The sequence below is a fragment of the Sus scrofa genome, chromosome 13, assembly GCF_000003025.6.
Source record: "Sus scrofa isolate TJ Tabasco breed Duroc chromosome 13, Sscrofa11.1, whole genome shotgun sequence".
Classification (NCBI taxonomy): Eukaryota; Metazoa; Chordata; class Mammalia; order Artiodactyla; family Suidae; genus Sus; species Sus scrofa.
In genome coordinates, this window is record NC_010455.5 from 59,591,969 (window position 1) to 59,615,873 (window position 23,905).

Sequence of the window (23,905 nt, forward strand, 5' to 3'; positions counted from 1 at the left end):
TAACTAACTCGTATCAAACACTTAACATGTTTTACTTGCCATTTGGAAATGAATTAACTGACATACAGGTCAAGTGACTTCCCCATAATCAGTCAACTATTATGTTGTGGAGTTAAAATTTTGCATTCAGGTACTTCTGACTCCACAGCTCAGCTTCTTAACCACTTCTAGTCTGTAAGAGCAGCTGTCTACCTAGAATCTCCACCCTATTTCCTTGCCTGGAGGCTATGCAGCAGTTTTCAGTTTGGATGTGCATGGTACAGGTGCTTATCGTTACACCTGAAAGAGGGTCTTCAGATTTATATTTTCAACAAAAGTGTCAGTTGAGGTCAGGTAGGACGTTATTGGCCATTGTAAGGATTTGACTATTTGCTCAGATCGAAATATGAAAGCGGCTTTGTTTCTGCTAGATTCTTAGTAATAGCTAACATTCATTATGAGATGAGCCTAGTTTTCAAAAACTTTATATTAACCTACTCATTTAATCCTCAAACTCTGAGGGCTATGTTGTTATTCCCATTGAATCTGGGAAAACTGAGGCTCTGAGAAATGAAATAATATTCCTAGGATCAACCCAGTCAGTAAATGTTTGACTTAGAATTAAAACTCAGGAAGTCTGGCTCCAGTGTCAACATTTTTAATCCATAAATGAAACTGCCTATCATTCAAGGAGTCTGATTTTCCCATAGATAATACCTTGAAATATTTTTAAACTTGAGAAGGTTTTATATCCACATATGTTTCCTCCTCTTGAGGCTTCATTTATGGAGCTGGTTTCCATAAATAGCCAAAACATTACTACCTTTCAGAACATTTGACAATAAAATGTAATGATTCCTTTTTGGATTTTCCAGAGCTGATTCTTGCCATTCTTCTCTCGAATCCTTTGTTCACCTCATCACACTGGGCTCTGTTGGATTCCCTTTTTTTTTTCCCCTCATTCTCCTTATGGCTTGACTTCTGCAAGTACCTCTGGTTCCAACACATCATGTCACATTCTATCAGAATAAAAAGAGAATTAGGCAAAGCTCATTTGTACCTAAACATTGGCAGCCACCCAAACACATCTTTCACAGTGAATTAAAGTGAACAGTAGTAAGCTGCAGTCATATTGGAATGGAAATCAGTAACATATAGGTCTTTCCAGTCAACCAGACCTGGGGTTGAATACCTCTTTTCTCTCTCTAATTAGATCCCTGGCCTTGGGAAATATATTTAGCCTCTTGAAAGAAGCCTCAGGTTCATTGTATATTCAATGATGATAATAATGATAACCATTATAGAGTAATGAGGTTTAACTGCTAATGATTCCTTCATTCTACAGATGTATTTCAAGCACCTCTTTTGTCATTACACCATGTATAAGGTAATGATGCTGAACAAAAAAGCTGTGTTCCCTGCCCTCACAATGCTTAAATTTTAGTAATGTCATAAATGCAAGTATTTAGCGCACAGATCCTGGCACATGGTAAATATGATGTTTCCAATTACATAATATACATATTATATATATGTAATTACATGCTTACATACAATCCATCATATATGTAAGCTGCAGTGACAGTCATGATGGTGCGGTTCACTGATGGTGGAATGGTCATCATGATGTCATCACCATTTCACCAAGATCCTGAAATGATAATTCCAGCCTACAAGAACTAGGCATTACAGTAAATCTACTTGTTTTCTCCCCCCGCCCCAGTATAAATTATCTACCGGATAAGCACAAAACAAAAGGGAATTCGTTTAATAGGAGTAGCCATTGTGGCTTAGCAGGGAAAGAACCCAACATAGTATCCATGAGGTTGCAGGTTCAATCCCTGGCCTTGCTCAGTGGGTTAAGGATCCAGCCTTGCCGCAAGATGAGGTGTAGGTTGTGGATGCGGCTCATATCTGGTGTGGGTGTGGCTGGAGCTGGGGCGTAGGCCTTCAACTGCAGCTCCAATTTGACCCCTAGCCTGGGACCTTCCATATGCCGCAGGTGCATAAAAAGGAAAAAATTGAATAAAGAAATTACTTATCACCATGATAGATATACTACAACCTTAGCTTTGAGTCACAAGTAGTACAGGTAAACATTTTAACCATTTCTTTTAAGTCATCCACAAGAAATATTGCATTGCAAGTTTTACAAAAATCATGAATGAATGTAAGCTCTTCCAGCGTCAAGGAGGATGGTCATCTTCATCGCTGGAAAACAGCAGTGTTGTCTTTTTTATCACCCAACACAACAGATGCTGCATTTTCTCTGTTCATGCCTTACCTCTTTTTCTAACCAGTACTTTAATGATTCTTGCTGAATTTGCCATCTTTTTCATCAGTTTCACAATGACTCCTCCACTGGGTAATTTTCCAGTGACATCCTTTCCTTTTGACATGTGCATTTATGGCAGTACTCTGACTTGGGAGGCCAGGATATTGTTGGTGCATGAAGTGTCTTTTGGTGTCTTTGGATTTAGCCGCTAGCTTGAAGCATCTGGCGATCAGACATAAACTCCTGTGCTTGAGCATTCATGCTTGAACCAGAAATTACTTTGTCATCTTCACTGGCTCTTATTAAGCAGCCAACAGCTGTCTTGGAACTATGACTTACAACAGTGAGCTCTTTCCCTCAGAATGTCACCCTCTTCTTATCCTCTTCTTTTCCTTTTTTACCAAGCAACTCTTCGACATCAATAGTAATGGTGATAATAGTGTCTCACACTTGGGCAGCACTTTATGGTTTATGAAGCATGTTAAAAATCCATTAACCCAGTTTAAATTTCACAGTCATCCTGGGATGCCAAATACCATCATTTCCAAATTACAAATAAGAAAACTACAGCTCGGAGATGTCAAATGACTTCTTGGTGATTATGCATCTACTCAGTGCTCTAAGGCCAAACCTGGAAATTAGGTTTTTAAGACACATTAGGTTTTTAAGTGTTTTATACATTTCACCATGCCAACATTTTTTAGCAAAACCTATGTCAATATTAAAGAATCACTCAAAGAAGGGATTTCACTCCATGATAAATAACTGCCAGCTGCCGTTTCTGAGGTGAGCTTTGGGATTGGCTGTATTTCCAGGGAACAGAGCATCCAGCTTGATTCTGGTCCTCCAGCACTGTTTGGGAGCTTCCAGTCTGGGAAGAAATGGCAAAGTGTTCTTCTGGCTGCCATGTTGCACAAGGGAACATTTTCACTGTGGGAATGGTACCCTTTGGAATTTAGCAAAATATCTGGAGTTAATTTGGTGCAATGGCCAAAGGCAAGATAATGTCTCAGAGCTAGTCTTTTTCTTTACTGAATCCAGAAATAACTCCCAGTGGAATTTAAGTTAAGGTTCAGGAGAGCTGTGGAAATGGATGAGAAACTGTTTGTAAACTGTAGAATGATGTACAAATGGAAAGGGCCATGTGCCTTAAACATCTCATTTGCTTGGATGAATGAATGAATTGATTTTTCTTACTTATCTCTGTGAGCTTGGGCCCATTTAATGCTGCAGCAATCTGCAAAACACTCTTTACTCTTTTGCACTGCAGCCCAGAAAGACACCCTCGGGACCTGGCATGAGTCATATAAATAGCATGTTTATATTTGTTTTAACCTGGGTTGGGGTCTTGCCTCACTATCTTCCTACCTACCAATAAGGAGCTGTTATATTCTAGTGGATAATCTAGGAAGTGAGTACATTCCCTCTAAAGTTTAAAAAGATTTGAGGAATGGCCATTTGAATGCATGCACACACACATACACACATGCCTTTAGTTTTAGGGGGGTTAGTTTTTTCTAATTCATGTAATTAACATGTTTCTGGAATGAGGAAGTTGTTTATTTTTTATTTTTTCCTTTTTTTAACCCGCAGCATATGAAAGTTCCCAGGCTAAGGGTTCAAATTGGACCTGCAGCTGCTGGCCTGCACCATGGCCACAGCAACACCAGATCCGAGCTGCATCTGCAACCTATACCACAGCTCATGGCAATGCAGGATCCTTATCCCCTTGAGTGAGGCTAGGAATATAACCCATGTCCTCGTGGATACTAGTCAGGTTCATTACTGCTGAGCCGCAATGGGAACTCCACAATGTAGTTAAAATTCTTTTCCATTTACAAAGACCTAGCCAGAAAGCAACTTTTCTTTTTGTCCTTAACAAACCCCCTATAAAAGTATCTGACCAATATTTAATGCTCATCATGATTCAGTATTTTTAGATGGTATTAACACTGCATTGCTTCACATAATCATCATTGTAAAACCCAGTTGTCACTGTAAAGGACAGTCACCAAAGATGTAGAAAATGTGCCCTTTGGTTAAATTAGAACTCTGACTTAAATTCAAGCATCCTTTAGGTGGAAGTAGTGTGATGCAACTTTCAGCTAGGAAGACATTTTCCTGCACCCTTTTTGACTGTTCTAGCTCTTCTAAGAATTAAATTGACATGAGACAGGTTAACAGGAGAAAATCAAACCAAAGCGTAATGATGTCTACATGGGAGAGACCCAGAAAAACTGAGTAGCTCCCCAAATGGCTGAAACCCTCACCTTAAATACCATCTTCAGCTCAAGAGAGAAGAGGATATTTGGAGCAGGGGTCGGGGGAGCAGTTGGGACTTGAAGGAGGACAGCAGTTGACCTGGAGATGGAAAAACAAATGCTTGGTACACCCATGTTTTCTGGGCCAGGTGACAGTGGGACACAGAGTGGACTCTGATCTTGAGGCCCTGCCCGCTGTACCCAGACCGTATTCTTGGCAGGTATCCCTAGTGATACCTCTATTCTGGAAACAGGTCCTCTATCTAAATTCTTTACGCAGCTAAGGGGAAGGTAAAAAGAAAGACTTTCTGAGTCTTCTGTTTCTTAAAAAGATTCAGCCTAGGAGTTCACAATGAGGCTCAGCCAGTTAAGAGCCTGACACTATCTCTCTGAGGATGGGGTTTCAATCCCTCACTTTGCTCAGTGAGTTAAGGATCTGACGTTGCCTCAAGCTGCAGTGAAGGTCACAAATATGGCTCTGATTTGGCATTGTTGTGGCTGTGCCATAGGCCAGTGGCTCCTGCTCTGATTTGAACCCTAGCCTGGGAACTTCCACATGCCACTGGTGTGGCTATAAAAAGAAAAAAAAAGTCAAGATTTCCCATCATGGCTCAGTGGAAACAAATCTGACAGGCATCCATGAGGATGCAGTTTCGATCCCTGGCCTCACTCAGTGGGTTAAGGATTTGGCATTGCCATGAGCTGCGGTGTAGGTCACAGACGTGGCTTGGATCTGGCGTTGCTGTGGCTGTGGCATAGGCCAGTAGCTACAGCTCCAATTCAACCCCTTGCCTGGGAACTTCTATATGCCATGGTTATAGCCCTAAAAAGACCAAAAAAAAAAAAATCAGCCTAAATGAATCAGCTTGCCCAACCAAGGTCTTCTAGGTTGATATCCTAACCACAGGATGGAGTGTTTGCTGTTCCACAAAAGACAGCTTTTTCAGTCTGTCAGGCAGGCTGTGTACCTGCCTCTTGCTGTGAGCATCCTTTATTCAGTATGGGATCGCTTTGGTATTTTTGGAGCAGGCAATTCTCTGCCACTCTTCTGCCTCTGCCTCTCTTGCTCTGTTTCTCTGTATTTTCATCTTTTCTCCATCCCTACACTTTCCCATTCTCCTCCACCTCCACCGTCTTTTATAGATACTACATGTAAGTTTTAAGTTATTTGATGTATCTTTAGGTTTTTATGTCCCGGGTACCTAATTTAAAAGGCATAAAAAGTTGTAGACATCTCTCTCAAAAGAAATTAAGTTGCTTTCTACTTCTCTGACCCACAATTTATTTATTTTTTCTCTTTGGGTCAGCAACTCTCAATAGAAAGAAAAGTTTCCCTATCTCTGGTGTGGAAGATTGAACTAAATGTGCAGTGACCCTCAGATCTACCCCAGATCCCAACAAGAGTGTATTTTCCATCTATTTGCCTCTTTCTCCTCCAATGAAGAGCAATAACAACATCTTTACTGAGTACACTTCACATTTTCACTCTTCTTTCCTTAAATTTCATTGACTGTGCATACAGATCACACTCTGAAGCAGGCAGTGCAACAGAGAGAGGAATCTATTAGTTAGCTAAACTCAGGATGTCTTACCTGCCATGCACTCAGGACATCTCATTAATTGCAAGGGCCAGGGAGCTCTTAATAGTGGTTCATCCTAAAGGGTTTCAGGAAAAATTTCACTTAGGTATATGGATGACAAGCCTCCAAACAAGCTAGTCAATAGCAGCCCAAATGCCCAGGTTGGTGGGCTTATTTGATTCTGATTTTCAGAAAGCTTTATACCTTAGTCCTTCCTGCACCAAATAAAGGAAGAGGTCTGATCATGTCCGCAGAGATAGTCATTCCCTCTCTTTATGCATCATATATATACTCCTCGGTGACCTTCTCTGGAATCTATAAGCAAACAAAGAAGTACCGCTTTAGACTACGAGAATCATTGCCTCTTTTCCAAGATGCAGAGCCCTTAAATGGAGGAATTTGAAAATTCATAGAAAATTGCTGACAGGAGCAGGATAAACAGAAAGGCTCTCTCTTTCTGCTGTGGTTTCAGCACCACCTAGTGACCGAATCCTAGTCCTTCCCCAGGTAGCAAACTGCTTGAATGGGGCACTAGCTGTTATTCTGCCTGTGATGACAATGGAAGGCATTGTCTGTGGAATTTGTTTCCCTTGCCTCAAGGTGCACATTTCATTTCTTTTGTAGTTTAGGTAAATATTCTCTTCCTTTGTATCAGTAGACACAACCAGATGCCCATCAAGTGCAATAATATAATCCTTAATCAGCAAATCACGCCATTCTTACACATTGCATGGGATAGGATTTACTTTATTTCACTGACACTATTGGGGTTTCTTTGCAACTTTTGTCCAGTGACTTCTAAGGGAGAGCTCCTCATGTGTAGTAGCTTCAAAAACAAACAAACAAAATTTTTAAAAAGACCTATAATTTCTCCATCTAAAAATGAAAAATTCTAGTCATTATGTGATGAAAATATTTCTTCATGGTTAAAAGATATCTATGGATCCCATTTGTTATTCTTTTTTATCTTCAGTCACAGTTCAAAAATGCCATAGAGTAATTTTAATTATATCTTGACTTGAAGATACAATTGATTTAATTTGTTGATGAGAATAGTCTTTTCCAACTATTTAGATCCTTTCTTTTAAATCTTTTTTTTTTTTTTTTTGTCTTTTTGCCATTTCTTGGGCCGCTCCCGCGCGAGGCATATGGGAGGTTCCCAGGCTATGGGTCCAATTGGAGCTGTAGCCACCGGCCTACGCCAGAGCCACAGCAACGCGGGATCCAAGCCGCGTCTGCAACCTACACCACAGCTCAGGGCAACGCCGGATCATTAACCCACTGAGCAAGGGCAGGGATCGAACCCGCAACCTCATGGTTCCTAGTCGGATTCGTTAACCACTGTGCCACGATGGGAACTCCCCCCTCCCCTCTTTTAAATCTTAAAGGAGGCTTCACAAAGAAAATGTGAGAAGGTAGATTTAGCATATCCTACTCTACCTCTGTTAAGGCTTCAGCTTTGCTTGAGGAATATTCTTATTTATAGTGGGAAGTTGAGGCACCTGCAGCAAGTCCTTTCCATTTGGAAACACATCCCAACTGGGAATTCCTGCCACTGACGGCATAACACAAATCAAAACTCAGAAGTTTTGCCTGTCTTGGTGGCAGGTAAAAAAGAAAGAGAGCAAACAAGTTGACCTTGAATGATTTTAAGACAAATTACAACTTGCTTATTTAAAACAAAAGACAAAATAAAACGCCATTATTTATAGTTGTAACTGACTTGGAGGCCTGAAAGGCAACCAAGAGCATTTAGGTGTCATTAGCACAGTCTGCATAATTAAATAGGTGCTAATGCTACACGTTTTGACCAGGCAAATCTAATAACTTTGATTATCATTTGGATGCTTGTTTCCCAAGGACCTATACTTGGCTGCCCTCAATTGGCTTGTGCGTCGCAGTTTCCATTTGTGGCAGGCAAGCTTATTAAACAGTTCTGCTCTATGTTTTTTCCCTAGTCCTTGAAAACAGATCAGTAAGCATTTCTCTCAGGGGTGATTTGTAAATTGCTTTACAGAAGGCTCCTGTTTGCGCTCAATCCAACTGGGGTTAGAATTTGCCTTGTGTTTTCTTCCGATGTCGCTTGTCAGGTTGCACAAGTTGTTCAAAGAAACTGCTCACAATACTACCTGGCAGTGCTTCTTGGCATGAATGGATTAAAAACCTCGACTCATTAAAGAGCCCTCTGTCATTGTTTTTTCTTCACCACCACTGAAAAAGGGACAGTTTCCTTGTCTACCAAGATAAAAATCATTGTGTTTTTTTCCAGCTGGTTCTCTTTACTTCTTCATGCAACAAAATCATATTTTAATTGTGTTAACAAAAGGAGAGTTAAGTAGCCTTTGTTTGTTTTAAATATTTGTTCTCAGAGTTCCCGTCGTGGCGCAGGGGTTAACGAATCCGACTAGGAACCATGAGGTTGCGGGTTCGGTCCCTGCCTTGCTCAGTGGGTTGAGGATCCAGTGTTGCCATGAGCTGTGGTGCAGGTCACAGACGCGGCTCAGATCCCGCATTGCTGTGGCTCTGGAGTAGGCTAGTGGCTACAGCTCCGATTCGACCCCTAGCCTGGGAACCTCCATGTGCCGTGGGAGTGGCCTAAGTAATAGCAAAAAGACAAAATAAATAAATAAATATTTGTTCTCAATTCACAGCCATAGCTGCCCAATACAAAACAAATTAATTGAAAAGTAAATGTGTAAAAGAAATCAAATGCCTAAAGAATTTCTAAAAGAGTAGTAATTATCAAAAGGGAGACTTGGAAACAAATACTAAGTACATATATGCCTAATATTATCTAAATGATTATACATTGAATATATTTTATTTCATCAGGATATTTGGACGGTTAATGGTCCCTAGGCCTAAAGTCAGGGTCTGGATCTCAGCTTCTTCCCAGGAAATGTGGTGGGTGGAGGGAGAGAATTCTCAGATTTAAAAACTTTAAAGGGAATTTATTTGTGACCAGAGTGAGCAATGAGGCCACCTATGGAAACAAGAACCAGGTCTGTACAGTATAAGGTGGAATGGCCTATATTTTTCTTCCCTAGGGGATGTAAACCCCAAACCCTCACATAACTTGTTTAGGGAATTACAGCCACACAGGAGGGGTGAATGCTCATGAAAAGGAAAAAAATTCCCTTATAAGATGAACTTCCAAAGCAAAATTACAAAGACAACTAGGAAGTATGCCACCATAAGCAATGGCTGGCAAATATAACAAAGAGAATACCCTCAGAAATAGCAATAATAGGGCAATTTGAAAAGGACTTTTAACTAAGTAGTGTAGATAGCCCAAGGATAACCTTACCCACCCCATCCTTCCTTACTTCCCTGCCTGCCTCCCTGATGGAATGGATTTACGAAAAATTAGGGGAGAAAGAACAAACTAAAAGCTGTGCTGTTGCATGTTTTGATAGTTACTTTAAAATGTAAACTCAAATGACCTAGCAAAGAAGAATAATTAGAATATTATTCTAATAGTTATATTATTCTAAATATAACAATAATATTATTATTATTTTGCTTTTTTTAGGGCGATACCTGCAACATGCAGAGGTTCTCAGGCTAGGGATTGAATTGGAGCTGCAGCTGCAGGCTTACACCACAGCCACAGCAATGCAGGATCCAAGCCATGTCTGTGACATACACCACAGCTCACGGCAATGCCAGGTCCTTAACTGACTGAGCAAGGCCAAGTATCAAACCCACATCCTCTTGAATATGGGAACTATATTATTCTAAATAGGAGAATCTACTCTCTTTTATTTAATAAATAATTATTTATTTAATTTCTTTCAAAACTTAACTAATTTGAAGTAATGCCTTATTTTGATGATAGATATTTTATAAAAGTATTGACTCAAATTTTTACCCTGGTGTCAAAGGCAGAACTCAAAGAATGTTTTCATTTCAGTAAAGTGATACATTTTCTATATTCATTCTTCTGCTGAGTGGTGTCATAAAACTTTAATGCTAAAAGGCATATGCTCTAGAATTAGAGTTAGCCAACTTTTTTATTTTTCTGTGATCTATTCACTTAAAATTTTCGTATTTTGTATACTAAAGCGATCTAAGACCTGTCTTCCCTTCCATTCCATTTCTTTCTTTTCCTATTATTCTTTTACTTCCCTGTACAAGAGGAGTCAACACAGGCTGAGGATAGAGGAGGGTGAGGTGGGTTGGAGAGATACACAGAGGCATGCATCTGTGGGCCCAGAACCGCAGGATGTGGGATAGTTGAGGGTAGGTGCATGGGCAGTGGGCAGAGAAACAGTTGACGAAGGTGGGGATTGATTATACCAAACAAAAAAGTGATGAAACAAATAAATGATGGTAAGATATAAAAACAGTTACAGAGGTATTTGTATGTTTTGTGTGTGTGTGTGTGTGTGCACTAAGCTCTTTGGTTAAGAGGGCCCGGAATCAATGAGCACAAGTGTTTCCATATCTTGGTTTCTTGAAACCATCCTCCACTAAACAGAACTTGTCTTCTCTGGAGAAATGGATGTTTTAGGGCTATAGGAACATATGAATCTGGAACAGCCTATTAAGCCAGAAAGTCGGAGAAAATGCATAAAATGTCAGAAGGGCACAGAAGTCAGCTTAAAAGGACTGCCTCCTTGGTCAAAATGCAGACAATTTGAGCATTGAAATAAATAACAATAGTAATGTATTGAAATTCATTGAATAAAATAGGAATCCAAGAATGAATGAATGAATGAATGAATGAGAGAGGAAAGCTCTTTTTGAAAGCAGAATGTCTTCTGGTATATGTAGAAGGAATGACAGAAATACAGATGTAACATTTGGCAACATCAGAGAGATGGTTGCCTCAGGCAGTCTTCAATGAATTCCAAGGCTGGCGGGTAGAAGTTTGATGAGCATCAAAATATTGGTGTAATTCTGGAATACTTCCCCACAAAATTCTAATCAGTTACAAGGGTGGAAATGCTAAATACAAGGTCGAGAAGCCAGGCAGACACCAGCATGCCCAGGTGATTAGAGTTAACCTGGTCATCGGTCAGTATTGAGATGAGTTCACATCACATCACCATCACACAGCTCCTGACTCAGTGCACTTGGAAGGCCCTGTACCGCATTTCCAATTATTCCTGGATCATATCCTGAACCAAAAGATAAAGAGGACTTCCTGAGAGAGTTAGCAAATGTTGAATGGCATCTGAGTTGCAGAGTGGTGACGTGCCAGGGTTGATTTCCTTCAATGGAGGGTTTTGTGCTGGTTATTAGGAAAGAGTATTTGTTGGGGAAAGTATACACTGGAATGTTTAAGGGTGATGAGATACCATGTCTGTAGTTGCTCTCAAAAGACTTAGAAAGAAACTAATGATAATAGGTAAATATAAATTATAGATAATATGTCTATTACATATCTCTATTATACAACAAGAGAGAAAGATCAGGAAATAAGCAAATATGATAAAATATTAACAGCGGAGTGGTCTCTGTGAAGGTGAGAGATTCTTTGTACTTTATGGCAACAGTTCTGTATGTTTGAAATTATTTCAAAATAATTTATTTTTAAATAAGTTACTTTGTAAGTGAATTACTCTTTTTTTTGAGGTTTTTGTAAAGAAAGTGCTTTATTCATTAAAAAATAGACTATCCTGGTAAGAAACCTTTTCTCAAAGTAGCCTACACACAAATTAATTACTTTTTTTTGGATTTTTTATTAAGGTATAGTTGATTTACAATGTTGTGCCAATTTCTGCTGTAGAGCAAAGTGACCCAGTCATACACATACATACATTCTTTTTTCTCATATGATCCCCAATCATGGTCTATTCCAAGAGATTGGATATAGTTCCCTGTGCTGTACAGCAGGACCTCACAGTGTATCCATTCAAAATGTAATAGTTTGCATCTGCATCTACTAACCCTAAACTCCTGGTCCATCCTACTCTCTCATGCTCCCCCTTGGCAACCACAAGTCTGTTGTCTGTGTCTGTAAGTTTGTTTCTGTTCTGTAGATAGGTTCATTTGTGCCGTATTTTAGATTCCACATAAAAGTGGTATCATATGGTATTCATCTTTACTTTTTTTTTTATTTTTTATTTTTTGCTATTTCTTGGGCCGCTCCTGTGCATATGGAGGTTCCCAGGCTAGGGGTCGAATCGGAGCTGTAGCTGCCAGCCTACGCCAGAGCCACAGCAATGCGGGATCCGAGCCGCGTCTGCAACCTACACCACAGCTCGCGGCAATGCCGGATTTTAACCCACTGAGCAAGGGCAGGGACCGAACCCGCAACCTCATGGTTCCTAGTCGGATTCGTTAACCACTGCGCCACGCGGGAACTCCCATCTTTACTTTTTAAAAGTAAGAATAAATTCTAAATATGGCCTCCGAGGCAAAACTCAGCAATGAGCACAAAGGTCAGAGTTTAGACAGTGAGTGAACCCTTAGGCGACTGTTTTTTTAATGTTCTGTAATCAACTTAAGTGAGGATAAATAGTAAGAAATACAGCACAACAACTTCCCAGTCTACATCACATCAAGGGTCAGGTCTTTACTTTGGTCAGTACCCAATACCACTATTCATACATCATCATCCAATTAATCTTTAACCAACTCTCATGGGTAGGGATAGAGCTGGGCACTATGGATTTATTACATGGGGTAAGATGTGGTCCTTAACCCCAAGGAACCCCATTACAGGACAGAAACTGGATATATGTAAGTGATATTCCACAACAATGCTGAAGCTTAATGTTGAAGAAATAGAACAGATAATGCTGACAAGCTTTACAGGAGGGAAGGATCACCATGTATAGAGGGTTAGAAAAGCATGGAGAAGGTGGCTTGGATGCATACGCTCTTCAGAGAGAAAATAGGCTTCATCCAGCCTGGCTGGTTTTTGGTATAACTTGACATGCCATCTCTGATGGAGCCCACCTCCACCTGAATATTTCTGGAAATGCGAGGCATGCTCTTCTGATGTAGCCCATTTCCCTGTTGATAGGGTCAGATTATTAGAATATTCTCCTTTATACAGAACCAAAGCTATGCCTCTTTGTATTTACTCTTTGCTTTCTCCTGCAGGGCAACAGAAAATAAGCTTAATTCACCTTCTTATAAACCCTTCACATATTGCAGACCTATCTCATGCCTCCTTTAATTTCCCCTACTCTTGTCAAACATTTTCATTTATTTTACCTATTAGAGATGTATTAGCTTATTCACTAACCTAGGTGCACTGATCTGTCAGTGAATCCAAAGGATGTTCCTGGTAAGCTGTGGTCTCATTAATGCAAAATTTAATGGGATTTTTACCTCATGTTATTAATGCAGCCTAAGACTGCATTAGCTTCCTCAGGCAGCTACAAAGACCTTGTTGAGACTGAAATGATCAAGTGTTTGTCATGTGAACTGCCAACCCAGTTCTCCTCTAGCCTGAACCTATGTTGTTGATTTTTATAACTATATATTTTTTTCTTTTGTGTTTTTAAGCCCACGCCTGTGGCATATGGAAATTCCCAGGCTAAGAGTCGAATCAGAGCTGTAGGTGTCAGCCACAGCCACAGCAACACAGGATCCAAGCCACGTCTGCGACCTACACCACAGCTCACGGCAATGCTGGATCCTTAACCCAATGAGCAAGGCCAGGGATCAAACCCACATTCTCATGAATACTAGTAGGGTTCATTACCACTGAGTCATGACAGAAACGCCAATATAAATATAGTTTTTGCCTTTACCCCTATAGATTTCATCCTAAATTAAATAATTGTTCCAGCTTAAAGTCACTGGGAATTTTGATGTGTGTTTTATGAAGAATTGATTAAAAAATAATAGTTCATATGGCTATGATGAACCACTGGTCTTGCTTTTATTGGAAAAAGTAGAACAACTAGAGAGTGCTTAACTTCATCCCTAGAGAGTCTCCCTCCAGGTTGATTGTGATCATTAATCAACCATCTTTGTTGTAGCGTTTAACAACTATTTAGATAGTTCTCTATCCAATCTCCTTTTGTGTTATTTGAGGTAAGCTGACTGGCAGTTCTTTGACTAGCTCCAGTTTTTAAAGAATCCCATTTTTTAAGAATCTCCCTCTAAAATTTCATATGAAAAAGAAGACACAACTTGACTCAAAGGCATCATTGAAACCATTACAGTCAAGAAATTCACCAAAAAAAAGGAGTTGTATACCTCCTGTGAGTAAAGATGACTAAAACACATCTTAAATACTTTCCTGATAGGTGAAAATGAATATTTGGGCACCCTGTGAGGGAAAGAAAGGTAAAGGAATTATAAACCAGGAGTTTCCATGCGGTTTAGCAGGTTGAGGATCTGGCATTGTCACTGCTGTGACTCAGGTCACTTCTGTGGCATGAGTTCAGTCCCCAGCCTGGGAACTTCCACATGCCACAGGCATGGCAAAGAAAGGAAGGAAGGAAGGAAGAGAGAGAGAGAGAAAGAAAGAAAGAAAAGAAGGGGAAAAAATTATGAAATGGAAAGTTTGGTAGAGTATAAGGAAGAAAACCTTAAATGGAATTCTCATCCTAGAAACCCAGAGGCACTTGTTTTTACAGATAATAAAAGCCCTAAATCAAAATGCTTTTCTACCAACAGTGAAAGTCAGAATATAATATGACTTGGATATAAGTGCTATAATTTATGCATCTAATTCTTGATCTAATCATTGGATAATAAGTGCTATAATTTATGCATCTAATTCTTGATCTAATCATTGAATGGTTAATAATTAAATCTCTCTCTCATGGGCATTATGATCTTTAGAACAAAGCTCTTAGTTTACTTTCCGACTCTTCTGTATTATAGAAAACACTAATAAAGCATAAAAGAAATTTTGTTTTTTGCTCTAGGATAGTTAAACACTTGGTATATATGTTTTTTTTTTTAACACATCAATCCTCTGGAGTTCCTAATTTCTCATTCTCCATGGGATGAACCAGCCACAAGCTGGAAAATTTAGGGGTGTTGTTGGTCCTGTTTATTGTTGCTATTTAATTACATCCAAATCCAGACATCAATTCACATCTTGAGTTCTAATTGCCTTTGAGAGTTCTATGCACAGAACAATAGCTGGAGTGACTCTTCAGAACAGAAGTTGTAAATATAGGTTCTTCCTGATCTTGATGAATTAAAACCAAAGGAGAGGAGACAGTTTTGTTTTGAATAAGCCATCTGTTTATTTGTGTATAGTGTTTGTATTCAAATTTAAGGAAATTAATCAGGTAAAAAGCATCAGAATTCACAAAACACAGAAAACAGGGGTACCGAACAAGCATACGATTTGAGAAAACCAAGTAGCTAATGAGGTTTTGAACCTCTTTAGTTTAATCTTATCTAGCCCCAAGGAGACATCTCTGGTGTATGTACAGTACTTGACTTCCTTTGCATTGATCCTTGCTACTTCAGGGCTCAAAATGTGAATCGGTGACAGGGGCTAAATTAATGAATTAGCAGCTGTCAGCCCAGCCACTGGACCAGCATAGTCCCTAATTTAGGGAACGTCTCTGATTCTTGGTTATTAGGCACCTGAGATCACCTATAATAAAAATCTGTCCCAGATCCCTACCTGTGCATAAAGCGCTGAACATTTCTTTAGGAAACAAATGTCAAATAAAAATGTGAGCCAGGACTGCAACTGACTCTAGGCTTTGGGTAGGTGCCAACTCCTTGCTTCTCACCCAGGAGTTGTCAGGATATAGGGACAAGATATTTTTAAGGACTTGAGCCTAGACATTTGACTCTGTAGCCATCAGTTTGATGTGTAAGCTTATAGCTAGAGCCCACATTTTAGGCATGAAATCATCACTGCTTTTTACCTGTCTCAGGCAGTCACTTCATTACTCTTGCAGTGAAGCCCTCTGGAACCCTTTTCACCCCATGGCTTTCTTTGAATTTCTTCTGCATTTACATATCCTCAGCTGACTACACATAATCAAGAGTGCAAATTGCTATATTATGCCTTTAGACTTGTTCTCCAGATGATCTGTGAATTGATATTATGTTTTCAGCTAAGGAAGGGAGGCAGCTTAGCACAGTAGAGAGTTCCTTAACCACTCAGAGGCATCAGTTTCCCTCATCTGTTAAACAGGGATGATAATAGTACCTATTTGTTACAAATAAATGAAATAGTCCATGTCAAGCGTAACACAGTGTCTGGAATGTAAGGGGCTCAGTTTGTTTTTACAAATGTGGTTATTCTCACAGGTTTATATATATATATATATATATATATCTCGGGGTCCTAGAACACTGTTATTCATATAACCTGTAATGCGTGCTTGGTGAGTAGATCAACAAATGAATGAAGGTGCATTCTAAATGAAGATGAAAATCTAAATTGCGACATCAGGGGACATTTAAAGTAGAATAAAGTTGTTCATCTAAGTGAATATGTTTTATCCTATATAAATGGTTTCAGTAAAATGATTTAAAAAAAAGTAAAGTAAAATAAGGTGACATCTTGCCATGTAAAAACCATAGACATATAAAATTTTTCCTGGCCAGGCCAGGAATTGTGTGTTTTAATCTTCATTTTATAGATGAACATTTAAATTAAAAAATGATAAGTGACATGTTAAGCAAAATGGAGCTATTCCTAGATTTTTTGCTTAGCTTTGCTCTCAACTCCTTCCCTCATTTAAAAAAATCTCAATCTGTATCTTTTCTTATGGGTCAGTTAATCAATAGAGCAGATTTTGATTATATGATTTGCAAAGCCTCAGGTTTTTGAAATAAACAATTTCCTCTCCTGTTACCTCTTAGCCAGAAATGCCTGTTTCCTACTTCTCGTTTCATGGACATCACTCATTCAGCAGTGACACACAATCTACTTACCATGATCTTTTCCTATTTGCAGAAAATAGCGAAAGTGTGCCCCTCCACTGGATTAGAATCTATTTATGGACACAGACGTTCCTTTTCTAACAGCCTGAGGTGTTTGCTTTCCACAGCTGGATAGAAGGGGAAAAACACGGCTTTAAATGCTTTTTTTTAGGAGGGAATTTTAATGTGGGTTGTTGGAAAGTAACACCAATCAAAAGTCTCCTCTAAGATTCCATTACAAAATCCCCAGCTGAGATTCTGATCTAGGAGATACATTCAACAAATGTTTATATGCTGCATAGACTGTGAAACACTAATCCTGTGAATGTGGAAGAGGAGTAATCATTGCTCTTTTATTGTTTTTGTTCGCTTTTGATTTGTCCTCTTTATTATGATTTGCTTGGTTTTATTTGATTTGGTGTAGTGCAGAGAAAGATCTGGAATATGGCTGAATTCATAATTTCACTCTTTAGGCACTTCTGTGATCTTTCTCTTGAACTCAGATTGCATTTCACCATTTTACTCTCTGACACCCTTTACGAAATCATACTGCAGTGAAAAACAAGAGACTACCTGTGTGTGAATGTAGTTTTAGAGTTTATAAATTTTGGCTAAGCAAGTCCATTCCATTCCCAGTTAAAACTATAATGTAAAAGGTGAATTTAAAAATAAATTCATACTCCTTATTTTAAAGAATTAATATGAGTGAAGTAAGTCAGACAAAGACAAGTATCTTGGTATCATTTATATGTGGAATCTAAAAAATATGATACAAATGAACAAAACAGAAACAGACACACAGACATAGGAAACAATTTTACAGTTACTAAAGGGGAAGGGGGAAAGGTTAAACCAGGAGTTTAGGACTAATATATACACACTACTAGCTACAAAATAAACAAGGACCTACTATGTGGCACAGGGAACTGTATTCAATATCTTATAATACCCTATATTGGAAAAGAAAATCAAAAAGACTATATACACATACAATATATATATTTATATATATAAATTATATATATAAATGAATCAATGTTGTACACCTGAAACTAAAACATTGTAAATCAACTATACTTCAATAAAAAGTAAGATATGTGTGTGTGTATATATATATGTAATTTTTGTCAATGATGTTCGTTACAGCATTATTTTTAATTATAACAACTTATAATAATTTGCTAAAATGTTTTTCAGTTTCAAAATGGTTGAAAGGATTAACAGCATCTTAAGCAGATTGTAAAATATGTGGATAAAGATATAAACCTATAGTAAGTAAAGAAAAAAGACAGGAAAATCATATGCGTAACGTTTACAATAACACAAAAGAAAAGACAAATGAAAAACTACAAACCCAAATTCAAGGGGAAATTGTACTAAAATGAAAACAGCGGTTTTAGCTGGACAGCCAGAGCCTAAGTAGGATTTTTTTTTTGTTTGGTCCCTTCTTTTAGCTTTCCTGAAATTTCTAAATGTCCCATACTAAACATGTATCACTTTCATAACAGAAAAAAAAATTCCAACAAACTTCAAATTAACATAGATTTTTCTGTTGGCACTCAGCTGAAACACTGCTTTCTAGGGAGAGTGGGGAGATCTAAAAACCTTTTTAAAAAGGCAGTTTCAGAGCTGGCTGCTGGAAGTAGACCCTTCCCTAAGAGTCTTAGCCTCATTGCTCCCCAGCTGAGTTCCGTTGCTCTCTGAAGGTTCACATAATGAATGTTTTCATCTTTTCATATTAAAACTGACCTCCTGGCCTGAATCTGAGCATCTCAGATGACTAAGGTTTGCTGGACACTGCTGAAGAAAAAATAAATCAAAACTATGTAGGAGTTTATCCTGCACTTGGATTCTACATAGGATTTCCACACATGTTCACAGGCTTTGTTGTTGTTTTCTTTTGCTCTCCCTCTTCAGATCCAACAAGGGTAATGGTACCCCCTTCCAGTATGGATGTCACTGTTGGAGAAAGTATCGTCCTGCCATGCCAGGTAACCCATGATCACTCATTAGCCATCGTGTTCACTTGGTCATTTAATGGACACCTGATTGACTTCGACAAGGATGGGGACCACTTTGAAAGAGTCGGAGGGGTAAGTATCAATATCAGACCATCCGTAAGAAATGCAGTCTGCAGCTAAATTCCTCAAAACAGACTAAATCAACTTGTTGAGACTCACTTGAAAGCACCTATAAAGTTATTCTTTGATCATTCTGTCCAAACACTTATTGAACCACCTATATGCCAGCCCTTTTCTTAATCCTCATAATCCATAACCCTATAGTATGCATGAGAAAACTGAGGCTCATGGGAGTTATATGGCTTACTTGACATCATTGCTACTCAATTGCCAAACTCAGCTTTAAACTGCAAATCCCAAGCTCTCTGCCCCATACTGTACACTATGTCATTGAACCTGATGAAGAAAATAGCTTAAGGACAGTTTACTCCTACCCTTTAAGGCTGCAGACTAAATTCCCTTTGGCTCTTGTAGAAAATTCATCATTGTGATGTTAGGGCTCTTTCTTGAATCTGAAATTCTGATCAGATTGCTTATTATCTCCAGATGATTTGAATTCTAGTGGTTGAATTTTCAAAATGCCCGACTTCCCATAAAAATACATCATCTCACTGAACTCACACCAAGAGGAGATTCATTGTGGAAACAGTTTTAATCTATTGCAGTCGTTCTCAGAATTTTTTCTACCCTATAGACGCCTACATTCCATTAGTAATATTCACTCTGGTTGCCGTTCTCACAGAGGGATCCAGCCAAAGGCAGCAGAATATAAACCAGAGGCTATGTTGAAAACTCCTCCCATTCCTCCATGCTACCACGGGAATCTGATTTGCCTACCTCATCTTACCCCACACCCTTTATGTTGACAATAAATGCACTGCAGCTTACAAATTATCCATATGATATGTTGAGGAGCTTTGTTCCCTTCAAATAGAGTTTTTCCTTTTATTTTCATTCTTGCTGCCTTTTTCAAAGTGCCTCTCCATTGAATTACAAAACACCGAAAGTGATTTGTGTAACTATTTTCTCAGTTTTCCCAAGAATCATCTATGACTGGTACCATTTTAGATGCATGAGAGAGAAGTTCATTTATTATATCAGTGGATGACTTGAATCATTACTGATTCTCTCTTGGAACCTAGTTGAGAAAGGCTGGACGAGATTGCCGTTATTAACCATTCTGGACCACTTTGATATGGTTCAGCCTAATAATCTTGACTAAGTAAGAGTGATATCAGCTACTTCAGAAAGCATGGGGGATATTAAATATCTTCAAGTCTAGAAGAGCACATCACCCAGACCCTATCCCAAGAGAAGCAGGTGAGAAACTTTAATGTATTCATTAAAGGAAGGATAACATTAATTCTATTAACATGAGAGTATACATTGAGAAAAGCTTCATAAATCAAGCTCCTAAGTTAAGCAGAATATTGTTTTCATACTAAAACCAGTGTCTTGGGCAGTAGAGAGAATAAAAAAAGATTGTTTCTCAGAAAGGCACAGACACCAACCGATGAGAATAGGTGCCTGGGAGATCAAAATCGATGTCCTACCAGTCAGACAGATATGGATTCTATGCTGGACTGGCTGAGGCACAGGTGGAGGAGACCCTCCTAAGGCAGTCTAGAACTAATGACCACCTTTTGTAAAGACTTCTATCCTTCTCTCCCTCTCACTAGCCTTTCTCATGGCAAGAGTCTCTCTCTTCCATGATAAATGCTGGCACCAATTAACCCTTGCTAAAGAGTAAGTGCAAAGTTTGCGAGGACACTGCAGATTGAGAGAGCTAAGTGCATTAGCCATCAGGATCATTCATGTGTATAGAGTTAGGAGTGGACAATAGAAGAGGTCAGGAAGCAATGCTAGTTTCTACTTTCTGGGTCAGTATGGTGGAAAAGATGCTTGGTAGAACCAACCTATGGCAGTGTTTGAAAAAAGTTATTATTTCATTGTCCTCTGATCACATCTGAGTGGTCAGTAACAGAACAGACCAAAGTGCTATTTTGTTCTCGTTGGTAGGAACATACATGTAAATCTCAGTAAATTGTTTGGTCTGGATAACTTTGAAGGTAAGGAGAAAGTTGTTGTGGTCCCCTTCTCTGAGACTCTTACCTCAATTCTGACTTTATTTTTTGTTTCACTTTTACTTTAAAAGCACAAATTTGGTCAAAATGTATCAATAAGGAGAGCACACTCTAAACCACAGAGTCACAAAAGCCTGCTAATGGGTTGCTGTGTTCTGAAATCTCCAGGCTACAATTAGTTTCTTTGACCTTCAAGCCCTAGGAGAATTAAAAAAAAAAAAAAAAAAAAAAAAAATGAGATAGGGTAGACATTCCCTTTTTTCCCTGATTTTTTTTTTTTTTGGTTGTGTGTTTTTTTGGTTTGTTTTTGTTTTGCTTTCCACCCGTGCCATGTGGAAGTTCCCAGGCTAGGGGTCAAATCAGAGCAGTAGCCAGAGCAATGCCAGATCCAAGCTGTATCTGCGACCCACACCACAGGTTACGGCAATGCTGGATCACCAAACCACTGAGTGAGGCCAGGGATTGAACCCACATCCTCATAGATACTACCCGGGTTCGTTTCTGCTGTGCCACAATGGGAACTCATGACAGTCCCTTTAAACACTGATGACTTCCCACCTTTCCTGTACACATGCCCTTGTGAGGCATATTTTTTTTTTTGTTAAGCCTATATTTAAAGTCCAAACACATGAAATGTCTTGGGTAAAGAAGTGTTAATAATAATGATGATAATGATACCTTATATTTGCAAAGTGCCTATTCATTTATCAAGTATTTTCATATATATAAGCTCTTTAATCCTCATAGAATCTCTGTGAAATATGGTAGCAATTACCCTCTTTTACCAGCAGTGATAAGACTTGACTGGTAAATAGTGGAATCTGGATCAGACCCCAAGTATTATAAATAAAAAAGCTTTCAGGTTTTTTTTTTTTTTTTTTAAATCACAGCTCTTTTGGAATTTATGTAATATCTTTGACATAATTATTTCACAAAGAAAATCGATTGTGGTCGTCAATAATACTAATTTAAATTTACCCTATGCTTCAATTTCCAGGATTTTAGGTACACAAACAATCTCATTTGAGTCCCACATGCTAGCACAGTAGGCAGTACCTCAACTAAGACCCAGGGAGATTAAGCGATTTATAGGATGTCACACAGCAGGGATCAGCCCCAGACAACTCAGTGCCAACACTTCGGCCACCTCTTGACCTTTGCCTTTTCTCTAATCCTATTTACACCTATTGGCAATTTCATGTCTTTGATTGCCCTGGGTAAATATGTCATATGTTGTACTGAAACCAAGGGAAAAAACCAAGTACATAATTCATTTAGAATGAGACTCTTTCCAGATGATAGTACAGTGTTCTAGAAGGGAATAGGGACTGGACCCTGACTGTGAGGGCTCACGTCCTGACTCTGCCCTTCACTAGCTAAGTGACTCTAAGTCAGTCATATAACCTCGTTGTACTTGAGTTTCCTCATCTGTCAGGTAAGGATAACAAGAGAACCTACTTCACAAGACCTGGGAGTATTCAGTGCAGTATAGGCCTGCCAAATATTACACACCATTAAGTGTCATCCAATTTTTTTGTCATTTGGAAGAATAACGAGGCCAAAATAACTTACATTATCTTGTCATCCATCAAGGATTAGAAATAAGCAGTTTCCTGAATCTGATCCCTAGGGTGTTTTCTTGCTCAAGTATCTATTCTCCAGGCTTTTGCTTAACAGAGTTATGAAACTAACTCCAAGATATAGCAGTGTTCTTCGGTTAAAATGCCACCTTTGTGATCATTTGTGGACACATCTCCTCAAATTTACTAGAAGTGCTGTGCTGGTATATGGTGCTGAAATATTTCTAGGGCACATAGGCATCCATACTAGGATATAATTAGTCCTATTCATCTGCTAATCAAACATACATTTGGCGTTGGAAAACAAATTAACACTGTTCCACACTAGGTGATACAAGATTTCCTTGGAGAGTCTGGTCCTCATAATTCTTTAATTCAAACCTGGGAGCAATCACAATGCTGGCTATAAGACAGGGTTGTGCAGGAAAACGCAGATGCCTCCAAATGTGGGCTTGCATCCACTTTCCAAAGGCAGAGTTTTGAAGTATTGGAGTGACGGCCAAGGTTGTAGACTGAGGGCATGTTTGAAGAAACCCATGGGACTAGAGCAGCCACTTTACATAAGTTTTTGTGCTTCCAACGTGGGTGGCAGGCTGCTCCAGAGCCACAGAGAAGGCAGACAGCTGAGGTCTTGTTCGAGGTGTGTTCTGAAGATGTTGCTGTTCTTATCTCTCAGGCAGCCTCACACATTTTTAATAGGCCACGGCTTGCATTGCTAATGTTTTCATCAGCCGGTGTAAAATAAATCCATTAGTCACAGTGTCCTTCATGTGATAATGATATTTAGAGCTCATTAAAAAGTAATTGTAGCCACTTTCCCCTCCTTTATCAGCAGGACTCAGCTGGTGATTTGATGATCCGAAACATCCAGCTGAAGCATGCTGGGAAATACGTCTGCATGGTCCAAACAAGTGTAGACAAGCTGTCGGCCGCTGCTGACCTGATTGTCAGAGGTATGGGACTTTGGGATTTGGATCTTAAAATATTTTTGTAATGTCTACTTTTGCACAAAGTTCTAGAAACATCAGTGGTTTAGAATTATGGGGGAAGGTCAATAGAAGGTAAACACTGTGGGGTTCCTGTCATGGCACAGTGATAATGAACTCGACTAGTATCCACGAAGACATGGGTTCAATCCCTGGCCTCACTCAATGGGTTGGGGATCCAGCATTGCCATAAGCTGTGGTGTAGGTCATAGCCATGACTCGGATCCCGAGTTGCTGTGGCTGTGGCTTAGGCCAGCAGCTGTAGCTCTGATTCGACCCCTTGCCTGGGAACCTCAATATGCAGTGGGTGTGAGGCCCTAAAAAGAA

The 23,905-nt window shown here is 39.2% G+C and overlaps 1 protein-coding gene across 1 annotated transcript in view; it reads left to right on the forward strand.

Annotated features, from left to right (window-relative positions):
• Nucleotides 1-23,905, forward strand: part of CNTN4 (contactin 4) — a 999,482-nt gene that overhangs the window by 949,316 nt on the left and 26,261 nt on the right. The window contains 2 exon segments of the mRNA XM_021070955.1: nucleotides 18,825-19,000; nucleotides 23,428-23,545. Of these exon segments, the coding sequence (XP_020926614.1) occupies nucleotides 18,825-19,000; nucleotides 23,428-23,545 (294 nt within the window).